This window comes from Rhopalosiphum maidis, chromosome 4 (assembly GCF_003676215.2).
Source record: "Rhopalosiphum maidis isolate BTI-1 chromosome 4, ASM367621v3, whole genome shotgun sequence".
NCBI classification, from domain to species: Eukaryota; Metazoa; Arthropoda; class Insecta; order Hemiptera; family Aphididae; genus Rhopalosiphum; species Rhopalosiphum maidis.
The window spans coordinates 32,652,820-32,671,390 of NC_040880.1; the positions used below are offsets into that span (position 1 = coordinate 32,652,820).

Genomic DNA, 18,571 nt, shown 5'->3' on the forward strand with positions numbered 1-18,571 from the left:
TTCGTCGCCGGTACAAAATGCACCCGTGTTAAGTTTGGTTGCCTATAATGTATCTTTTAGCGTAAGGATAAAAATATTTTTGGTTCGTGTATACGAGTAGATGATATCCTTGACAGATCAATTTTACATAACTGTCCCGTCTATGGAGTTGCATTTTTTCAATCGATTAACCGATTATGTATCATTCGTTAAAAATAATATATTATTCTAATAATCGCACAACCCTAAACATAATAAAGAGGTAATATATTGAGGTCATTAATCGGGATAAAAACTATCCTATCTTATGACGGAGATAAAATTACACACATTGTTCATAATTTCATCAAAGTCGGTTGAGTAATGTTTCGGAATGCATCAAGAATATGTATATGTATATTTATAGTTATCCAACTTATACAATTTAAACGTTTATTTTAATTAGTAGATAACTCAGAGGTTTTTTAACTTAAGATTTTCATTTCATATTTATATAGTTACATAGTGTAAGATAATAATTATCATTGTTTAGTATCATCAGTGTGTAAAAATAATATAAAATATATTTGCGGTGACGCCCCATATAATAACAAAAATAAGATAGAGCATTAAAGGGGAACTCCAACTAAAAAAGGGTTACTCCTGCTAATTGCGACTCTAGTAAATAAACCTACAATACCGCCTAAAAATAATTTAATAATAATATTGCTTAAAGGATAAATATGAAGTGGATATTAACGAAAACGATTTGGACGAGAAGAATTGTGAAACAACTACAGACAATCTACAGGATTGTTACTCAAATAAGTAAACGATGTTTTTAATAATACCATAGGAATAAGTTATATACATTAAGCCTTAATGATTAAGAGAACAAATCACCAGTCTATTTGTATTAAAATAGTGCGTTCGTTTTTCAATAAATACATATGTTATTTTAATTATTTTCATTGGATAATTTGAGTAATTTTAAAAAAACCGAAATTTTGTCAACATATTAACTTTCAAAGCATATGTAAAAAAATAAATTATTACAATATAGTATGCATTATAAAGTTTTAATATCATACCGATATAAAAACAAAAAATACAATATATGATCACTATGCACAGAAGGTTTACGATTTATGTTAGATAATATGTCATGAATCTAGATAGTAGACAGTATAGTATCAATATAAAAGGTATCCCAAACACCCATGAATTGTGAAAGTCGTAATACATTGATAACTACTTTTATTATACTATTTAAACTTTTAAAATACAATTAATATTTATTCTTATTATTTGTTCGGTTGACTTAGCTTTCAAAGTTTAAAATATTACAAAATTTGTACTTACTGTTAGAAATAACAAGAAACTGATAGAAAAAAAAAATTAAGAAAAATGTTACTAAATAAATCGACAAATCTATAAGAAAACAATTTGATAACAGTTATTAAAAACCGACTATGACGTTTTTAAACATATTGAATGGCGAGAAAAATTTTAATTTCATCAATAATGTTGAACAAATGATAATTTGTTTATGTGAAATATATTATTTTATATAGTAGACATAAATAAAGTTCATAAAAATATGTTTATATGCACATACATAAAACCTAAAATTTTAGGAGTGGGAGTTTGAAGCCCACCCCAGCCATCTTACATACGACTATGCAAACACCTATTTACAATATTTGTATACTACCTACTATTGCCGGTTTGGCGTTTAATAAAAAATAATCATATACTTGAACATTTTATAAGTTATGATTAGAATATAATTTGTAATTTTTGGTAATTTAATATTAAATTAAGTCAATATTTTATCTTTTATGGTATATATAAAAAATATTATAAGTGTCACCTCTCCATTGAATAATAAAAGTCATGGTAGATAGTTACCTATTTTAATATACTATTTAAACTTTTAAAATGCAATTAATATTTATTCTTATTATCTGTATGATTAATTTAACTTTAAAAGTTTAAAATGATAAAAATATCACGAAACTGATAGAATAAAGATATTGTCATTGTAAAAATGTTAATAAATCAATTGACAAATTTATAACGAGATAGTTCTAAAAACCGAATATGACGTTTTTAAACATAGTGCTTTGTAAGAAAAATTTATAATTTTATCGAAGCTGAAGACTGTAAAATCGAATTACTTTACATTATTCACAATTATGTTGGTATTGAATTTTACTTTCAAATTATTTAAAAAATACTCAATTATCTGAATTAAATTCGCCAAAAAAAAAAAATTATAGTAATTTTTATTTTTAGGGATGATCTTGTATGTAACGAAGAAGAGGAAATAGAAGTATTGTCACAATTATGTATAAATGATAATACAAAAATTTCTTCCGAAAAATCTCTTAATGCAAAATTGTTTGCTGATAAATATTGGAAAGCTTATTTTCCAGTCCACCCCGAAGAGTATGTATTATTAATAAACAGTACATATAGATATAAACTGTTATTAATCGAGTAAATAGTCATTTATGTTATGGAGGGCGTGGGATTTCAAAAAATGTGGTACAGCAGATATTTTCTTTAATTGGTTATTATTTATTATTCGTATTGATGTTTACAACTGCTTTGAATGATTATTCGTTTATATGAAATATATTTTTTTTATATAATAAGCATAAATAATGTTAATAAAAATATATTTTGTGGAGTGACATTTAACCTAAAATTCTAGTGGTGGGGATTTGAAGCCAACCTTAGTCCCTTACTTACAACTATTCAAAATCCTAATTACTATATTCGTATGCTACATAAAATTATCGTTTTGGTGTTTAAAAATAGTTATAATTTACTTGAACATTTTATATATTTATAACTAGAAAATAATTTGCAAGTTCTGATAATTAAATAATAAATTTAGTCATTATTTTAATTTTCAATGTATATATAAAACATTTTATAATAAGCGTCCCACTCTCCCTTAAATTATGATAGTCATAATACATAATTACTTACTTTTAAAATGCAATTAATATTTATTCTTATTATCTGTATGATTAATTTAACTTTAAAAGTTTAAAATGATAAAAATATTACGAAACTGATAGAATAAAGATATTATCATTATAAAAATGTTAATAAATCAATTGACAAATCTATAATGAGATAGTTCTAAAAACCGAATATGAAGTTTTTAAACATAGTGCTTTGTATGAAAAATTTATAATTTTATCGAAGCTGAAGACTGTAAAATCGAATAACTTTACTTTATTCACAATAATATTGCAATTTAATTTTAATTTTAAATTATTTAAATGATACTCTATTAGCTTGATTAAATGCTTCAATGAATTCAAAAAAATTAATAGTCATTTTTATATTTAGGAATGATGTGAAATGGAACAAAGTAGAAGATGGAATACAATGTTGGTCACAAGTTCGTGTGAATGATGATACAAAAGTTTCTTCCCAAAAATTAGATGATTCAGAAGATAATAGTGCTGAATTTTTGAATGACTTTTTTTCTGCCCTTCAAAATAAGTATGTATTATTAATAAACAGTACATTTTCATATAAACTGTCATTAAAGGAGTAATGAGACCTTTATGTAATGTAGGATGCGGGATTTCTAAGAATGTGGTATAGTAGACATTTTCTTTAATTGATTAATATTCATTATTCCCATTGATGTTTATAACTGCTTTGAATGATTATTCGTTTATATGAAATATATTTTTTGATATTGTAGGCATAAATAAAGTTAACATAAATATGTTTATAACCACACACATTTTACCGAAAATTTTAGGGGTGAGAGTTTGAAGCCTAACCATGCCCCTTGACTTACGACTAGGAAAACACCTATTTACTATATTTGTATACACCTACTATTGCCGGTTTGGCATTTAATAAACAATAATCATATACTTGAACATTTTATAAATTCATAACTAGAATATAATTTGTAATTTTTCGTAATTTAATATTAAATTAAGTCAGAGATAGGAGATAGTTCTAAAAACCAATTATGACGTTTTTAACCATAATGCTTTGTAAGAAAAATTTATAATTTTATCGAAAGTGTTGACTGTAAAACCGAATAACTTTACATTATTCACAATTATGTTGGAATTAAAGTTTACTTTTAAATTATTTAAAAAATACTCAATTAGCTTGATTAAATTCGACGCTGAATTCAAAAAATGTATAGTAATTTTTATTTTTAGGGATGATCTTGAATGTAACGGAAAAGAAGAAATAGAAATATTGTCACAAGTATGTGTGAATGGTAATACAAAAATTTCTTCCGCTAAAGCTGAAGATACAGAAGATAATAGTGCTGAATATCTGAATGACTTTTTTTCTGTCCTTCATAATAAGTATGTATTATTAATAAACAGTACATATAGATATAAACTGTTATTAATCGAGTAAATAGTCCTTTATGTTATGGAGGGCGTGGGATTTCAAAAAATGTGGTACAGCAGATATTTTCTTTAATTGGTTATTATTTATTATTCGTATTGATGTTTACAACTGCTTTGAATGATTATTCGTTTATATGAAATATATTTTTTTATATAATAAGCATAAATAATGTTAATAAAAATATATTTTGTGGAGTGACATTTAACCTAAAATTCTAGTGGTGGGGATTTGAAGCCAACCTTAGTCCCTTACTTACAACTATTCAAAATCTTAATTACTATATTCGTAAGCTACATAAAATTATCGTTTTGGCGTTTAAAAATAGTTATAATTTACTTGAACATTTTATATATTTATAACTAGAAAATAATTTGCAAGTTCTGGTAATTAAATAATAAATTTAGTCATTATTTTAATTTTCAATGTATATATAAAACATTTTATATTAAGTGTCCCACTCTCCCTTAAATTATGATAGTCATAATACATAATTACTTACTTTTAAAATGCAATTAATATTTATTCTTATTATCTGTATGATTAATTTAACTTTAAAAGTTTAAAATGATAAAAATATTACGAAACTGATAGAATAAAGATATTATCATTATAAAAATGTTAATAAATCAATTGACAAATCTATAATGAGATAGTTCTAAAAACCGAATATGACGTTTTTAAACATAGTGCTTTGTATGAAAAATTTATAATTTTATCGAAGCTGAAGACTGTAAAATCGAATAACTTTACTTTATTCACAATAATATTGCAATTTAATTTTAATTTTAAATTATTTAAATGATACTCTATTAGCTTGATTAAATGCTTCAATGAATTCAAAAAAATTAATAGTCATTTTTATATTTAGGAATGATGTGAAATGGAACAAAGTAGAAGATGGAATACAATGTTGGTCACAAGTTCGTGTGAATGATGATACAAAAGTTTCTTCCCAAAAATTAGATGATTCAGAAGATAATAGTGCTGAATTTTTGAATGACTTTTTTTCTGCCCTTCAAAATAAGTATGTATTATTAATAAACAGTACATTTTCATATAAACTGTCATTAAAGGAGTAATGAGACCTTTATGTTAGAGAGGGGTGTTTTTTAAAAATGTGGTTTAGAAATATTTTTTTTAATTGATTTTTATTTATTATTTCCAATGATGTTAGTTTACATTTGCTGTGATTGATTATTCGTTTATATGAAATATAAAGATATTATCATTGCAAAAATGTTCCTAAATCAATTGAAAAATCTATAAGAAAATAGTTTTAAAACCGACGATGACGTATTTATACTTAATGCTTAAGATATTTTTATGAAAATTATTGACTTCAATTTTGAATTATTTAAATTTATTCACAATTATGTTTGACACCAACGTATTAAAATATGGTCTTAAATAAGTTTCGATTACTGTTACTTAACAGTTATTGTAGCATTAAATATTAATTATTAGAATTTTTAATGGGGTTTTTAAGCGGTTCTATTTTATCAGTTTTATAATAATATTTTTTTTCCGGATATATTATTAAAATAAACAATTTTCTTTTTTTTTTTTAGGTGATGTTAAATTATTGTTTCTAGATGCAGATCTTAAACATGTTCAAAATAATTTTGTTGATATTCGTATGCAAGTGAATAGAGGTAAATAGTTAAAAATGTATTGTGATTGGATTTAATGTAAATATAAAAAATATAAAAATTATTGTATTGTTTGTGTGCCATTGCTTAAGGGGAGGCCTTAATCACTGGTCGTTTTCCGCCTCGATCCATCGTTGTCCCTTATGCCGTTAATCAGTTTCCTACTCTCGCTCACGCTTACCAAATGCTTACCCATGCTAACCTAACCTAGCCGAAAGCAATCGCACTCTGTTGTTTCATTTTTCGGTGTACATATGCCTTTCGACTACCATTTCCTTGTTCCGTAAACGTTAAGAGTTGTTTATCATTATTAGGTTAGGTTAGATTAGGTTAGGGTAACCTATCATTATTCGGACGGTATAATTTTCGTACGAGTTAGTGCATTTACTTTGTATAACTATCGTTGTTAACGTCGATCAAAGTTCTCTCTCGTTTAATGCCAATCTCGAGGTCTCATTCGCCGGTGTACGTCCAACGACCCTGTTTCCCAAGTCTACCGATCCATATAAGTATGATATAAATTCGCTCACCTGTGTGATTTATAAGTCCCGTTCGGTGCAACATTGAGTGCGTTTTACGGTTCGCCAACCCGCCTTGTTTTCGTTTGTCCTTTTTGAGTGTCACTTGATCCCTATCCGTGGCTCTGTGGTGCGTTGGTGCGCCATTTCTTCTTGACGTGTCTGACGCTCGCCGTCTGGAGTTACGTTCACCATAACGTATAAAATTCAGATTCTTTATAAAATTGTATATGCTCAAGTCTAAAATGTATTTTTTTTTTGAGTTGAGTCATATATGATTATGGGATTTTATATTGATTGAAGGTTAAGATTCATAAAAAAAAAAAATAAAAAACTCAAATCATCGACCCACGAATGCGTTCTTTTTTTGAAAGCACGTTAACGTTTACGCGGTTGTTTGAAAAAACACGAACGTGGACGTGAACGAGTACCTTTATTAAGTGAACGATTCGAACACTGAATTAATATTTTATTCTGTATAATAACAATGTTTTTCTTGTCCAAGCGCACACCTATAATACGGTGTTACCCTTTTTTTTCTCGTAGTTGTAAATACCAGTACCCCCATATCACAATTATTTCTTTTTTTTATCAATTATTAAAATGCTTTTATATAATATCATATTTTGAGTTTCTATGTTGCTATCACTAAAAATTTCAAATGAATGTATATAATATGTTAATTCATTGACAACATTACTATCTTCAATTAAATCTATAATTTTTTTTAATTTTTGATTTTTCTATACGATAAAATATTATTTTATACATTTTTTTTTTAAATTTGGCTTTAATTCAATACAGCACGTCATTTTGAGTTTCGTAAAAATATGCAATAACCATTAAATATACAGAAATGTGCAAAAAAAAAGAATTTTGCAAGTGACTTATTATAATTTGTAAATATTTTTGACAAAAATTAGAAAATGTGTTAAGGAAAAAATATGGATTTGCATAGAAATTTGCGTTCAAGTTATGAATAATGAAGAACTTTATCCATATTTTTCTTCACTAACATTATTGTAGTCTATTTCTAAATTTTAGTAACAATAAAATCACAAGAATAAATAAATAAATGAAATTACTTATTTAGAATATAAATAATTTATTTTATATTACTGGTTGTATAATAGTACACAGACTTGCCATATGATATACAATATTCTTTATTATTATAACACATACATTTTTAAATTATTTTAATTTGATAACTGTATGTATCGATCATTTTGAAGTTCTGACAGTTTCTCATTTATTTGAAAAGAAATTTAAAATTTATAGTTATTTGAAAAAATATATATCAATGTATATATATATATAGATTACCATACAATATTATATTATTTAACGTACCTACTTGTACCTGATCCTATGATGATTTTATTACACACAAATACCAAAAAGACAACTTGTTTGGGAACAGTTGACCCGTAACCATACACATGGTTTGCGCATTGTTACCTTTTAGACTTTAATAGTTTGTTTATTAATAAGTAAATTATTACATATATTTTCCTTCCCCCTTAACAGACTTAAGACTGTCCATGAATGTATTCATAGGCGTAGTTAAAAATACATGTTAATATTTGCTTATTAATAATTGTTAATAAATAATATTTAATACTTGTTCAAGTCAAAAATGCATGTTAATTAATTTCTAAATCCATATTCAGTAAATATAGGTTAGAGTCACAAATTCTATGTACGCACATTATAAGTTGTCGAGATGTACTGTTTGTGAGGAACTTAATAACATTTCTGTACTCTTTATCGATGATTATCAGTGTCCATCTGTCACCGAGATTAAATATTATTATTTTCGTGAGCGCAAACCAGTTGTACATTTAATATAACCGTATATTTTAGGTAAAAATTATAGATTGTGCGCAAACAAGTTGCAGCCGTTTTTTCTCGACGAGAATATCACAATAAACTTAATGCTTTTTTTAACCTCCTTTGGACTTTTGCTTTCTCTATTTCTTCCTATGCATCTTATTGTTTTTTTTTTCGAAAAATAGAATTAATTAGCATTCCACTTGTGTTATTCTTTTATTAACTGAATACAATTTTCGTTGGAACATTTCACTTTTCTAACAATCTTGTATAATTTTGAATAAAAAATTAAAAAAAAAAGTCAAATTGCACACATAATCGGTGTACGGAAACGTTTTAACGGACGTGATTTTGACAACATTTATCATGTAATTAATACTTGTCTTATTATATAAAATATAAATATTGAGATCCGCCGGGGGCGCTCTAGGTGCCTCATGGTTCAATATCTGACATCGAGAATGCGCTTCGCACGACCAATCGAAAACCTTCGTCGCCGCCGTCGCCGCCGCCCGGTCGTTTTGCGCGCTTCGTCTGCCGCGCGAAATCGGCTTTTTTTTCAAAATCTCCGTCCCCTAGTCCCACCAATTTCCTCTTAACCGACGTTTTTAGTCGACTCCGTCGATGTTTTCTGCCGCCGCGGCGGCTTCGCGGGCGCGCAACGTGTGCGGGCTGCGGTCGACGCGTCTGTAAAACCGACGTTCGACGGCCGATCATTTTGGCGACTCGTGCGCTGCGTTTCGCCGTTGAATTTATTTAAATCGTTTTATAGTTTTACCCGATCGGAGAAAAAAATCTAAGTGTATCCGTACGGTAAACTGTTATTATGACGCGTGTAGTAAATGTTAATTAATTATTAAAAAAAAAAAACACCTTATGATATCTTATTGTACGTTTATTATATCGTGTGTGTACGCGTTGTACGTGCAATTTTTATTATAAACAATTATTTTGTAGGCGAAATTTGTTAAAACACGCGAAAAGAAATTATTTATTTTACGTTATTTGCGAATTATACGATTTGTCTGTGTAAAACGACGTTTAACGTGGAATTATAAGCGGCTCCGAAAGATTCGGTTTCGGTTCACAACTCAAACTGTGGTCGATAGGTGTTAGACGTAGGGTCCCCATGATTAGGCAGGCAGGTTTAAATCCCGCCCTGGTGGATATTTCAGCGGCGCATTAGATTACACTGCCGACCAGTTTTTTGCATTTTTTTTTTTTGATTTTTTCATAAAATATTTTTTATTTCAAAATCATTTAGAAATTTAGAACCATTATTATATATGATACGATAAATACGCGTTTAAGTTTACTTCCGTCTATAAAGTTTTTATTTCTGTAAATTAATAAATTAAGTTAGAAATTATTTTTAATAATATTCGAGTGTCACGGTTTTTGGTAATATTGTATATTCAGTACATATACCATTTCACTTATGCGCCCACATTGCCTACCTGGTAGGTTTAGTTGCGTATTAAAATCGATTTACACCGTTGTTACTGATAATGTATTTAACATTCTAAAACACGATTCGACTTTAAATATTTTGTGAACAAAACAGCGTCCGTCTAACGACGTCAGAAGGTGGTATTGCATAGTCGGGTATCAATTTACACCCGTTGATGACCAACGGCTAGACACCCAAATGAAAGATTCGACTTCGACTTTTTTACGTACCAAACAACACCGGACTATAGACGTCCGGTGGCGTGTGAAAAGTTGATATAATATACCGAAACTTGAGTATTCAAAGTTTTGATTTCACATATTACGCTCACATTGTCTGCGATCCGACGAAGTCGAATCGCCTGCCTGGTATGTTTATTTGTGGATAAACCGAATTTCACCGGTTGACGACAAACTGTTAGACATTCAAATTAATCTCAAGGTTGTTTCTACTTTAACCTTTTCACGTACAAAACAGTACCAGATTTTCGACGTCAGGAGGCAGGAATCGATTTACACTGGTTAGTGGTTGATAACTGAGGTGGTCCCCTGGGAGCGTCTTAAACGGGGTCTACTGTATATTAGTACTATTAGCGTGTTTGTCATTTCTAGACTACAATTAAATGATTAAAATTACATTGGTGGCATGTATTTAAAAAGTTCCATAGTGCCATACACGATACGTTGTAGGACACTTTGTACGATTAACCGGAAAAAATAAAAACCGCAGACAGTTTGTACTATTTCAAAAAGTAATAAAATGTATATGGCGGACAGTTTGTATTATTTCAGTTAAAAAGAAATGTTGAGACATGAAATGTTAGACATAATTATTTGTTATTTCAAAACACAGGTAATTAACAATATTAACATACATAAATAATAATAATAATCAGGGCTAGGATTTGTATGCATTAACAATTGTAAAATATACATTTTTTTTTTATTTTAATTTTTAGAACCTTTAGTAAGAAAATATGCATTTTATTTACCAAAATATGCATTTAAATTTTTATAAGATAAACATAAAAATATTTATTTATTGAAATACATCAGTGATTGGCTGTTTGTCTTAATATAATATAATTGAGAAATAAAATAAAATAATTTAGAAATAAAATTTATAATTCACATTCAATCGTGGAAATATTTTTAATTTTATGTTTGAAAAATTGGAAAATTTATATTTGAAAAAAAAAATCCAAGTTATATACTTTAATCAGCAGAGCTAAAATTAAATACGAAATATTAATATTAAATTATAAATATTGATTACGAAATATGTTATAAAACATGAATTTTTCGCAATAATATTCTTTTATTCAATATATGCAATAATATGTTTTTTATCTAAAATACGCAAAAATATACAAAATAAAAACACCACCATTTACATACCGTACAAAACGTCCGCGATATGGAACTCAAGCAATAGATAGTACAAACTGTCCGTTTACCACGATACACGATATTGTTAGGTATAATATTAAAAAATATAAAAAAATCATATATTACTGTGAATTAATTTTTATTAAATATTATCGTTAAAATACTAGAAAAAAATGTAAACAAAATGTATGTATTATATCTAAAATTATAAAAAAAAAACCAGACATTGGGTAAATGTTATTCGCACAATTTTTTATACAATCCACACGTGTTATTTGATAACTCATCAATGATGTTTCCGCAATGAACTCCTGTTTTTTTTAGTACGTATAATTTATATAATTTATAGTTAATTTCGATATAGAAGTTATGTTCAATGTTTCAGTACTATTTTTTGTATCTTATATACTTTTAATATTTCCGATTTTTTCAATATTCCGTTTTATAAATTTAAAATTAAAAAAAAAAATGTGAATAGAAATTATAAATACTAACATATTATGTAAATAGTCTATGATTTCAGGTACATTTCCCGTTGAATGCCACTACTGGGGGGTAGCTACTCGCCTAAAGCATTTAAGCTCATAATATTTATACCTTGTCACCCATATGCTTATTGTAAACTAGTTAACTGTTTTACAGATTATATATATTCTATTAAATGTTAAAAAAAAAATTTAAAAATATCGTTTATCAGCGTGTATTGATCTCAAATTGGTACACCGATATTACCGTCAATAGTTTGAGAATTTACCTGATCGTAAAACCTTTTTCGAGGTGTTTTCGGAAGTAATTAGAACAGTAAAACAGTCTACTCATCAAATACTGCCTCCCATAGCATACTCTTAGATTATCGATAGTTTTACGACTTTTACGTGTACTATCGATTATTATATCGGTTTCCGCAATGTTCAAAAATATTATTTTAAGATAAACAGTATTTCCCAGACAGATTAGTTTGTCAAATGCAACAATCTTATTGATCACTGATTATCAGTTAAAGATTACTTCATCATCGGCAGTTCAACACGGTCAGTTTTCTTCGTGTACAATTATACATAAACTTAAGTTTTTGACTGTATAATAAAATTATATTTTATCTAAATTATTTTATGTATTGATTTTTTATTATTATTAATTATTACTGTTGAGTCGGTTTATTTACTAAAATATTATAACTATTTATTAACATTTATTATTTTATCAGTTTGTTTAATACGTCTATTAGCTTAAGCCTTATACTATAAGGTATAATATCTAAATAGATTAATTATAGCTATAATTCTGGAGGCAATTCGATGGTCATATGGTAGGCGATTTTTGAGCGCCCCTGTATTTGCATCGAGTACTGGTAATTCAACGTTCCAACTTACTATATACCATGTAGTTTGTTTTATTTAATACTAAAATGGATAAACGATATTTCATAGTTTTTGTATTAATTATAGGTTTATATTGTATAGTCGTGTATAGAAATTAAATGTCAATAATAATATTATTATTCCGGTAGTTTTTCACGTTTTTTTTTTTTTATTTGGTGGATTGGTGTTATGTGGGTATAACATTGTATCGGTTCGATAATTTGGGTGAATCAATAATATCATGTACAAGGATAATTATATCATCATTTATTAATATATAATAGGTATACATGCAGAAATTCAGAACGATTCACTAATTATGCTCACCAGTATTTTTTCTTTATTAATGATTTTATACGAATTCATATTTTTAAGTAGGTACCTATACTCAAGAATCACATTTCCTCATACTTAGATTTTTTATATCATATAAAAACAAACTTCTTTTTTTTCTACAAAAGAATCAGCCTATTCAGTCATTTTTTGTAAATTATTAATCAGATGACTTTTCTAAAATTCTAATGTATCTATCTAAATAATAGTTTTCGAGTTAATTAACTTTGTGTATACCAATAATAATAGGTCAACAATAATGGGTTTGAAAAATGTAAAAGCTATGAGTATTTGAACATTTTGGTAATTAATATTAATGATCATACATTTTATAATTTGTTAAACTTATCCGAGTATAATAAAAACTAAATCCAATATCACATTTATTTTATATTTTTGTAAAACTATTTTTAAGGACCATTATCTTCAATACCTATATATTATCATACGTTTTAATAATTCAGAAACTGACTTGTTTGAGTTTTGATTTAAATCCATTATTCATTTATATTTAACGATTAAATGGATAAGAGCTTTTAGTTTTTGTATTATTATTAAACTATATGTACATGATTTATAAATACACATAGGCATTATATACATAATATATTATTATATAAATTACTAGTAGGTAGACATCTGTATCTTAGATGTATGTTTCACATTAACACATACATTTTTAAATTATGCGACTTTCGTTATACATTTATATATCATCTACAGGTGTATTATACACCGTCCAACGAAAATATACACTAATTTATTTAAGTTTGTATACCTACTAAACGATTCAATTACCATTTATTTATTAATTACCTTACTTATTATGTTAAATTATCAAATTTCTTTCATTGCCTCTTGTTTTAATACATTATTATATTAACAAATAATAAACCATGGCCAGACACTGTAATTTGCCAATGACAAATTACGTAATGCTCTTGTTATGTTTTAAAGATGTCGGGAAAAAATAATACAATAAAATATAAAAATTTATAATATATTATTCTAGAATCCATTATTATGGACTGTTTATTAAGCTATAAATAAACGCGAGCATCAGCGAACCTATATTATACCGTTGACATAGGCGCAATTAAACCTAAAATTCAGAGAATACTAAAATTGTTAACAGCCAACAAATACCCATCTAACAAATTAATTATTCTCATCTCACCCATTTGAAAAATATTTAAATTAGATAAGATGACTAAAGTAACTTTTTTTTATTTTTTTATAATATTTTATAATAAGTTTATAGATATTTACTTTTTTTAGTATCTTTAAAAGCTAATAATATTATGTGAATTATTTTGAATAATACAATATATTATTAAATAACAGTAATAACTTAATAACAAATATAATGTGTATTATAATTTATTTCTAAACTACCTATTTTCCTTGTTTTTATAGTGTTATTATCGAAAACTAACTAATATGAAGTTATTTTTGAATAATTGTACATTGATAATATTAACTGTGGTAATTATTATTTTTATCAAACCGTTTTATAATTTATTAATCTAAAGTAAAATATTTAAAAATACAAATGTTGAAATAATGAATTTGAACAATCAAAAAATACATATTATATTATTATTATAATTATATACTATATTATATTATATACATATTCGTATTACAGTTTGAAGTGTTGAATAAGTTGTTCAATCTATGTTTATAAAGGTTAATGTTCATAATATTCAGTTTATGGTATGTACATAGACTTAATATAGTATAATATAGTAATGTATGCATAATACATTTTCAATGATATTACATAAAAAATTAAAACAAATGTGTCGTCTTCGTATGGAATATAATATATTAAGTAAATCAATTAATGTTATTTATTAGTTTATTTCTTTGCGTTATTAGATAGGTATATCACACAACATTTTTCAAATATAGCAATAGTTTAATGAATTTATGATATTAGATGTATGGTCAATAGTTATTATAAAATTGTCATGTTAATTCTTTAAATCCATTTAAAGTGAAATATTTTTTTTATACATAAATCGAAACATAATTGTGGATAATTTGATGTCCATTAAAAGATCGCCTATTTTTTTTCAAATCGACTGTAATTGCCATCAATTGATCCTTTAAATTGTTTAGAAGCTTCGAGGGACTCATGCGTTTCAGCATCTCATTTTTGTAAGAAACCAGCAGTCCTGTGATTTTCTCAACTAATCCGCTTTGATCGGATTTGATGTAGGCATCAATAAAGGCATTGATTCCTTCGTCGATTTTTGATTTTGTTAAATTCTTGTAGTGGATACCGGTCATGCTCACCTAAGCAACGGACATAAAACATTACGGTACAATATATTATACTACGCAATCATTACAACACCCATAATATAATGTATAATATATAAATTACATATTAGGCAACTAGCAAGGTAAAGTAGCTCAGGGATGGAATGAATCTTCTTATTTTAATAGAGAGTTCACTGTTTGGTAGTTTTATATAGAATCTTAAACAACGGTTTAAATTATTATTATTATTATTATTTATTTATCAAATATTATATTACAATTTAAAATATATAAACTTAAAATTTAAAAGTTTATTTGAGCAATTCGTACGTTGAAAATTGATAAATCAATAAATTGATTTTGATGCGGTCAGATAAAAATGTGTATTAATTAAAAAGATGAAATTAAATTGAGATCAGAATCTAGACGTCAAGAAGATAGTATAGAGATTTTAAGTGAGATTTTTAAATTTATTTTTTATTTTTAGAACTTCTAGTAACAACTATGGAAGTACTTTAAGTGAGTTAAGGATGAGGAAATATTCACGAGGAGGATATTTAATTTTGGGATTGTGGATTACATAAAATAATAATTTATTCTGAACTTGCTCGATTTTCGTGTTTCTGTTGATGGAATCCTAAAATGTCTAGAGCTTTACCAATGGTAATATTTATGAAATGTTCAAAGTACAAGGAAGAAGTTAAGTTGAATTATACGTATTTGATGTAGTCAATCTAGTGGAGTAATATATCATGAAGAGAATACAAATAATACAATGAAGATTGACTCTAGAAAAAGATCACATTACATTTGTAAATATTAATAATTTATTTTGAGTCAAATTAATTTTCTAGTGTAGTAAATGAAGAGGGCTTAAATTGCTTCTTTAATGAACACCAGCTAAAACAAGGTGAGACTTAGAAACAAAATTACTATCTATACTAGTAACTACAGTGTGAGATTTCAACTAAGAAAAAATATTTTTGATACCAAATGCCTCGATGTTATAATAATAAATATATATATACATTATATATTATCTAAATTATATACATTATATCAGTATACTGATTATTACCAAAACGCTTTCCAAGGATACGTCTAATGTTTTGTTTCTGTTGCTGAGCCGACAATCTCCTTCCGAAAAGATAACCATGTTACAGTCCAAAAACGTCTCGACATTAATATACAACGTATTAACAGCAATGCTAGAATGATATACAAAATTAAAAATGTTTAACATATAAATTATGATTTATGATGTATGAGTGTATTCTGATAAATAGTGAAAATATGTAAGTAACGTATGTGCGTTTGGTTACTATCGAGATTTACGATGCATGATTTGTAAATAAATATAATATATTATACATAATACGTAATAACTAATAAGTATACCAAAATGCGTATAATATATTATGAAAAACTATCATTATTTTCATATATAGTGAATGTACAGACTGGAAAAAAACAGTGGACCTTTCTACTGTGAAGTAGGTAAATTTTGAGTGTATTTAATTAATTAACTAATTTTTGCCAAAGATCAATCATATATGTTGTAAGTAACCTTACACATAAATAATTAATTTTTTTCAAAATCTAACTAGCATTAAAAATACTAAAATTCATATTTACAAATTCTTGAATTTTTTAATACTGGAGTGATTTTTGGAGATAAAAATTTATCTAGATACTTTTTAAATAATAGCCCCTTCCCTCTTTTGAGCTGTAAATTAATTGGTAGATATTTTTTCTGAATATTGTTGACGTATCAAAATCAAAATTTTAGTGAGTAGTGTTTGAGCTATTTAACTTGTGTATAAGGATAGTAACTCCCAATAATGGGTTTAGAAGAATAAAGCAGTGGTATTATTTTTTAGAAATATTTTCATGGTTTTGACGAGTTTTTTTACAATTTGAATTTATATTTTTAAAAATAAGCTATTAATATTTATTTATAAATAGCTATTAAGTAAAATTAAAATAACTTAAAGGAATCTTCGGAATCTTGTATTCAATATTCGAGATTTTTTACTTGTAAACGACAATTTAATAAATTGAAAATGAATAACTAATAAAAGTCAAAAATTTCAAATATCTATAAATAACTCAAAAATATTCAAAATATTTTGAAAATTATACTAGGCTAGTAAATTTTATTATGAAAATTTGGTGAAAATATTAATTGTTACAATATAGTTATTCATTTTTCGATATTTTTTTTGTTTTTCTAATTATTTTGAAAATTACTGAAAATTCTTCTTAAGTATCAACTAAATCAAATTTGATGCCAGAAACTACTATTTAAAATAAATATCGAAGTATTATTTCTACAAAAAAAGTGTCTACAAACACACACAAAAAAAATTAAAAATATACATTATTGTCTAAATATAACAACTAAACTAGGGTGAAAATTTTTTTTGTTCTTATATGTTTTATTATCTATACCACAAGACAATATCATATTTTAACTGTTGATAATTATCTAAAATAGATTTCAATATTTCTACAGCTAAATTATACTTATTGATGTTTTTTTGTATCTATATTTTTTAAAAATTAAATCTATACTATAAAATATAAATTAATAATTACCAATTCGATTTTTGTATCGGTAGTTTAACACTAAACGTAGTATGTTCTAGAACAATCTTATAAGTCTTATTGTTGACGATTTTAGCTATTTAGAATTTAGATTCTTTGAGAAAATCGTGATAAAAGGTAAAATATTGGTATTTGGTTTTACAATTTATTATTATTTGGACCAACAATTATATGCTTTAAAAACAGGCATAGGTACTTAGATTATGAAACAAATGTTGGTATAAACTAGCTATTTTTTGGACCAATCAATAAAAATATACAAATCCATACAAGTGTTTGCCTTAATTATTATCTTTTGTTTTTCATAAAAACATAAAACTTACGTCATGTTACCGGCACCAATAACGGGAGAATTGTCGACAATCCCCTTCAATGTATAGTCGGTTTTAATTGCCAATGCCGGTATGGTGACTTTAAATTGAGTTGACATGGTGCACACATCAAGATCACATTTTTGTATCATTACATTTTCCAAACCTTCCAATAAGATATTTTTTATTTTAAATTCTGAAATACTGTAAAAATACTTAAATTGTTATTCTACGTGATACTCTAATCAGAGATGGATTTACACAATTGCCGCCCCCCTAGGCAAATTTTATTTTGCCGTCCCATCAAATGTATCAATGAGAAAACGTATTTTGAAGTACTTATTAAACATAAGTTACATAACTACTAAAAAAATAAAATATAAAGACTGATACTAAACAATAACTATAAGCTATGTTCATAAACTGCAGTTCTAGCCAAGAAAATAGTATACCAATATAATATTTTTTTAAATATAATCTAT

At 26.2% G+C, this 18,571-nt stretch overlaps 1 protein-coding gene across 1 annotated transcript; it reads right to left on the minus strand.

The window, feature by feature from the left end:
- Positions 1-14,916: 14,916 nt before the first annotated feature.
- Positions 14,917-18,284, minus strand: LOC113548784. Its single transcript, XM_026949851.1, has 3 exons — positions 18,102-18,284; positions 16,250-16,379; positions 14,917-15,204 (listed from the first exon to the last, which is right to left on the minus strand). The coding sequence occupies exons 1-3, from the start codon at positions 18,239-18,241 to the stop codon at positions 14,917-14,919; spliced, it is 558 nt and encodes a 185-aa protein (XP_026805652.1). The 5' UTR covers positions 18,242-18,284.
- Positions 18,285-18,571: the final 287 nt, after the last annotated feature.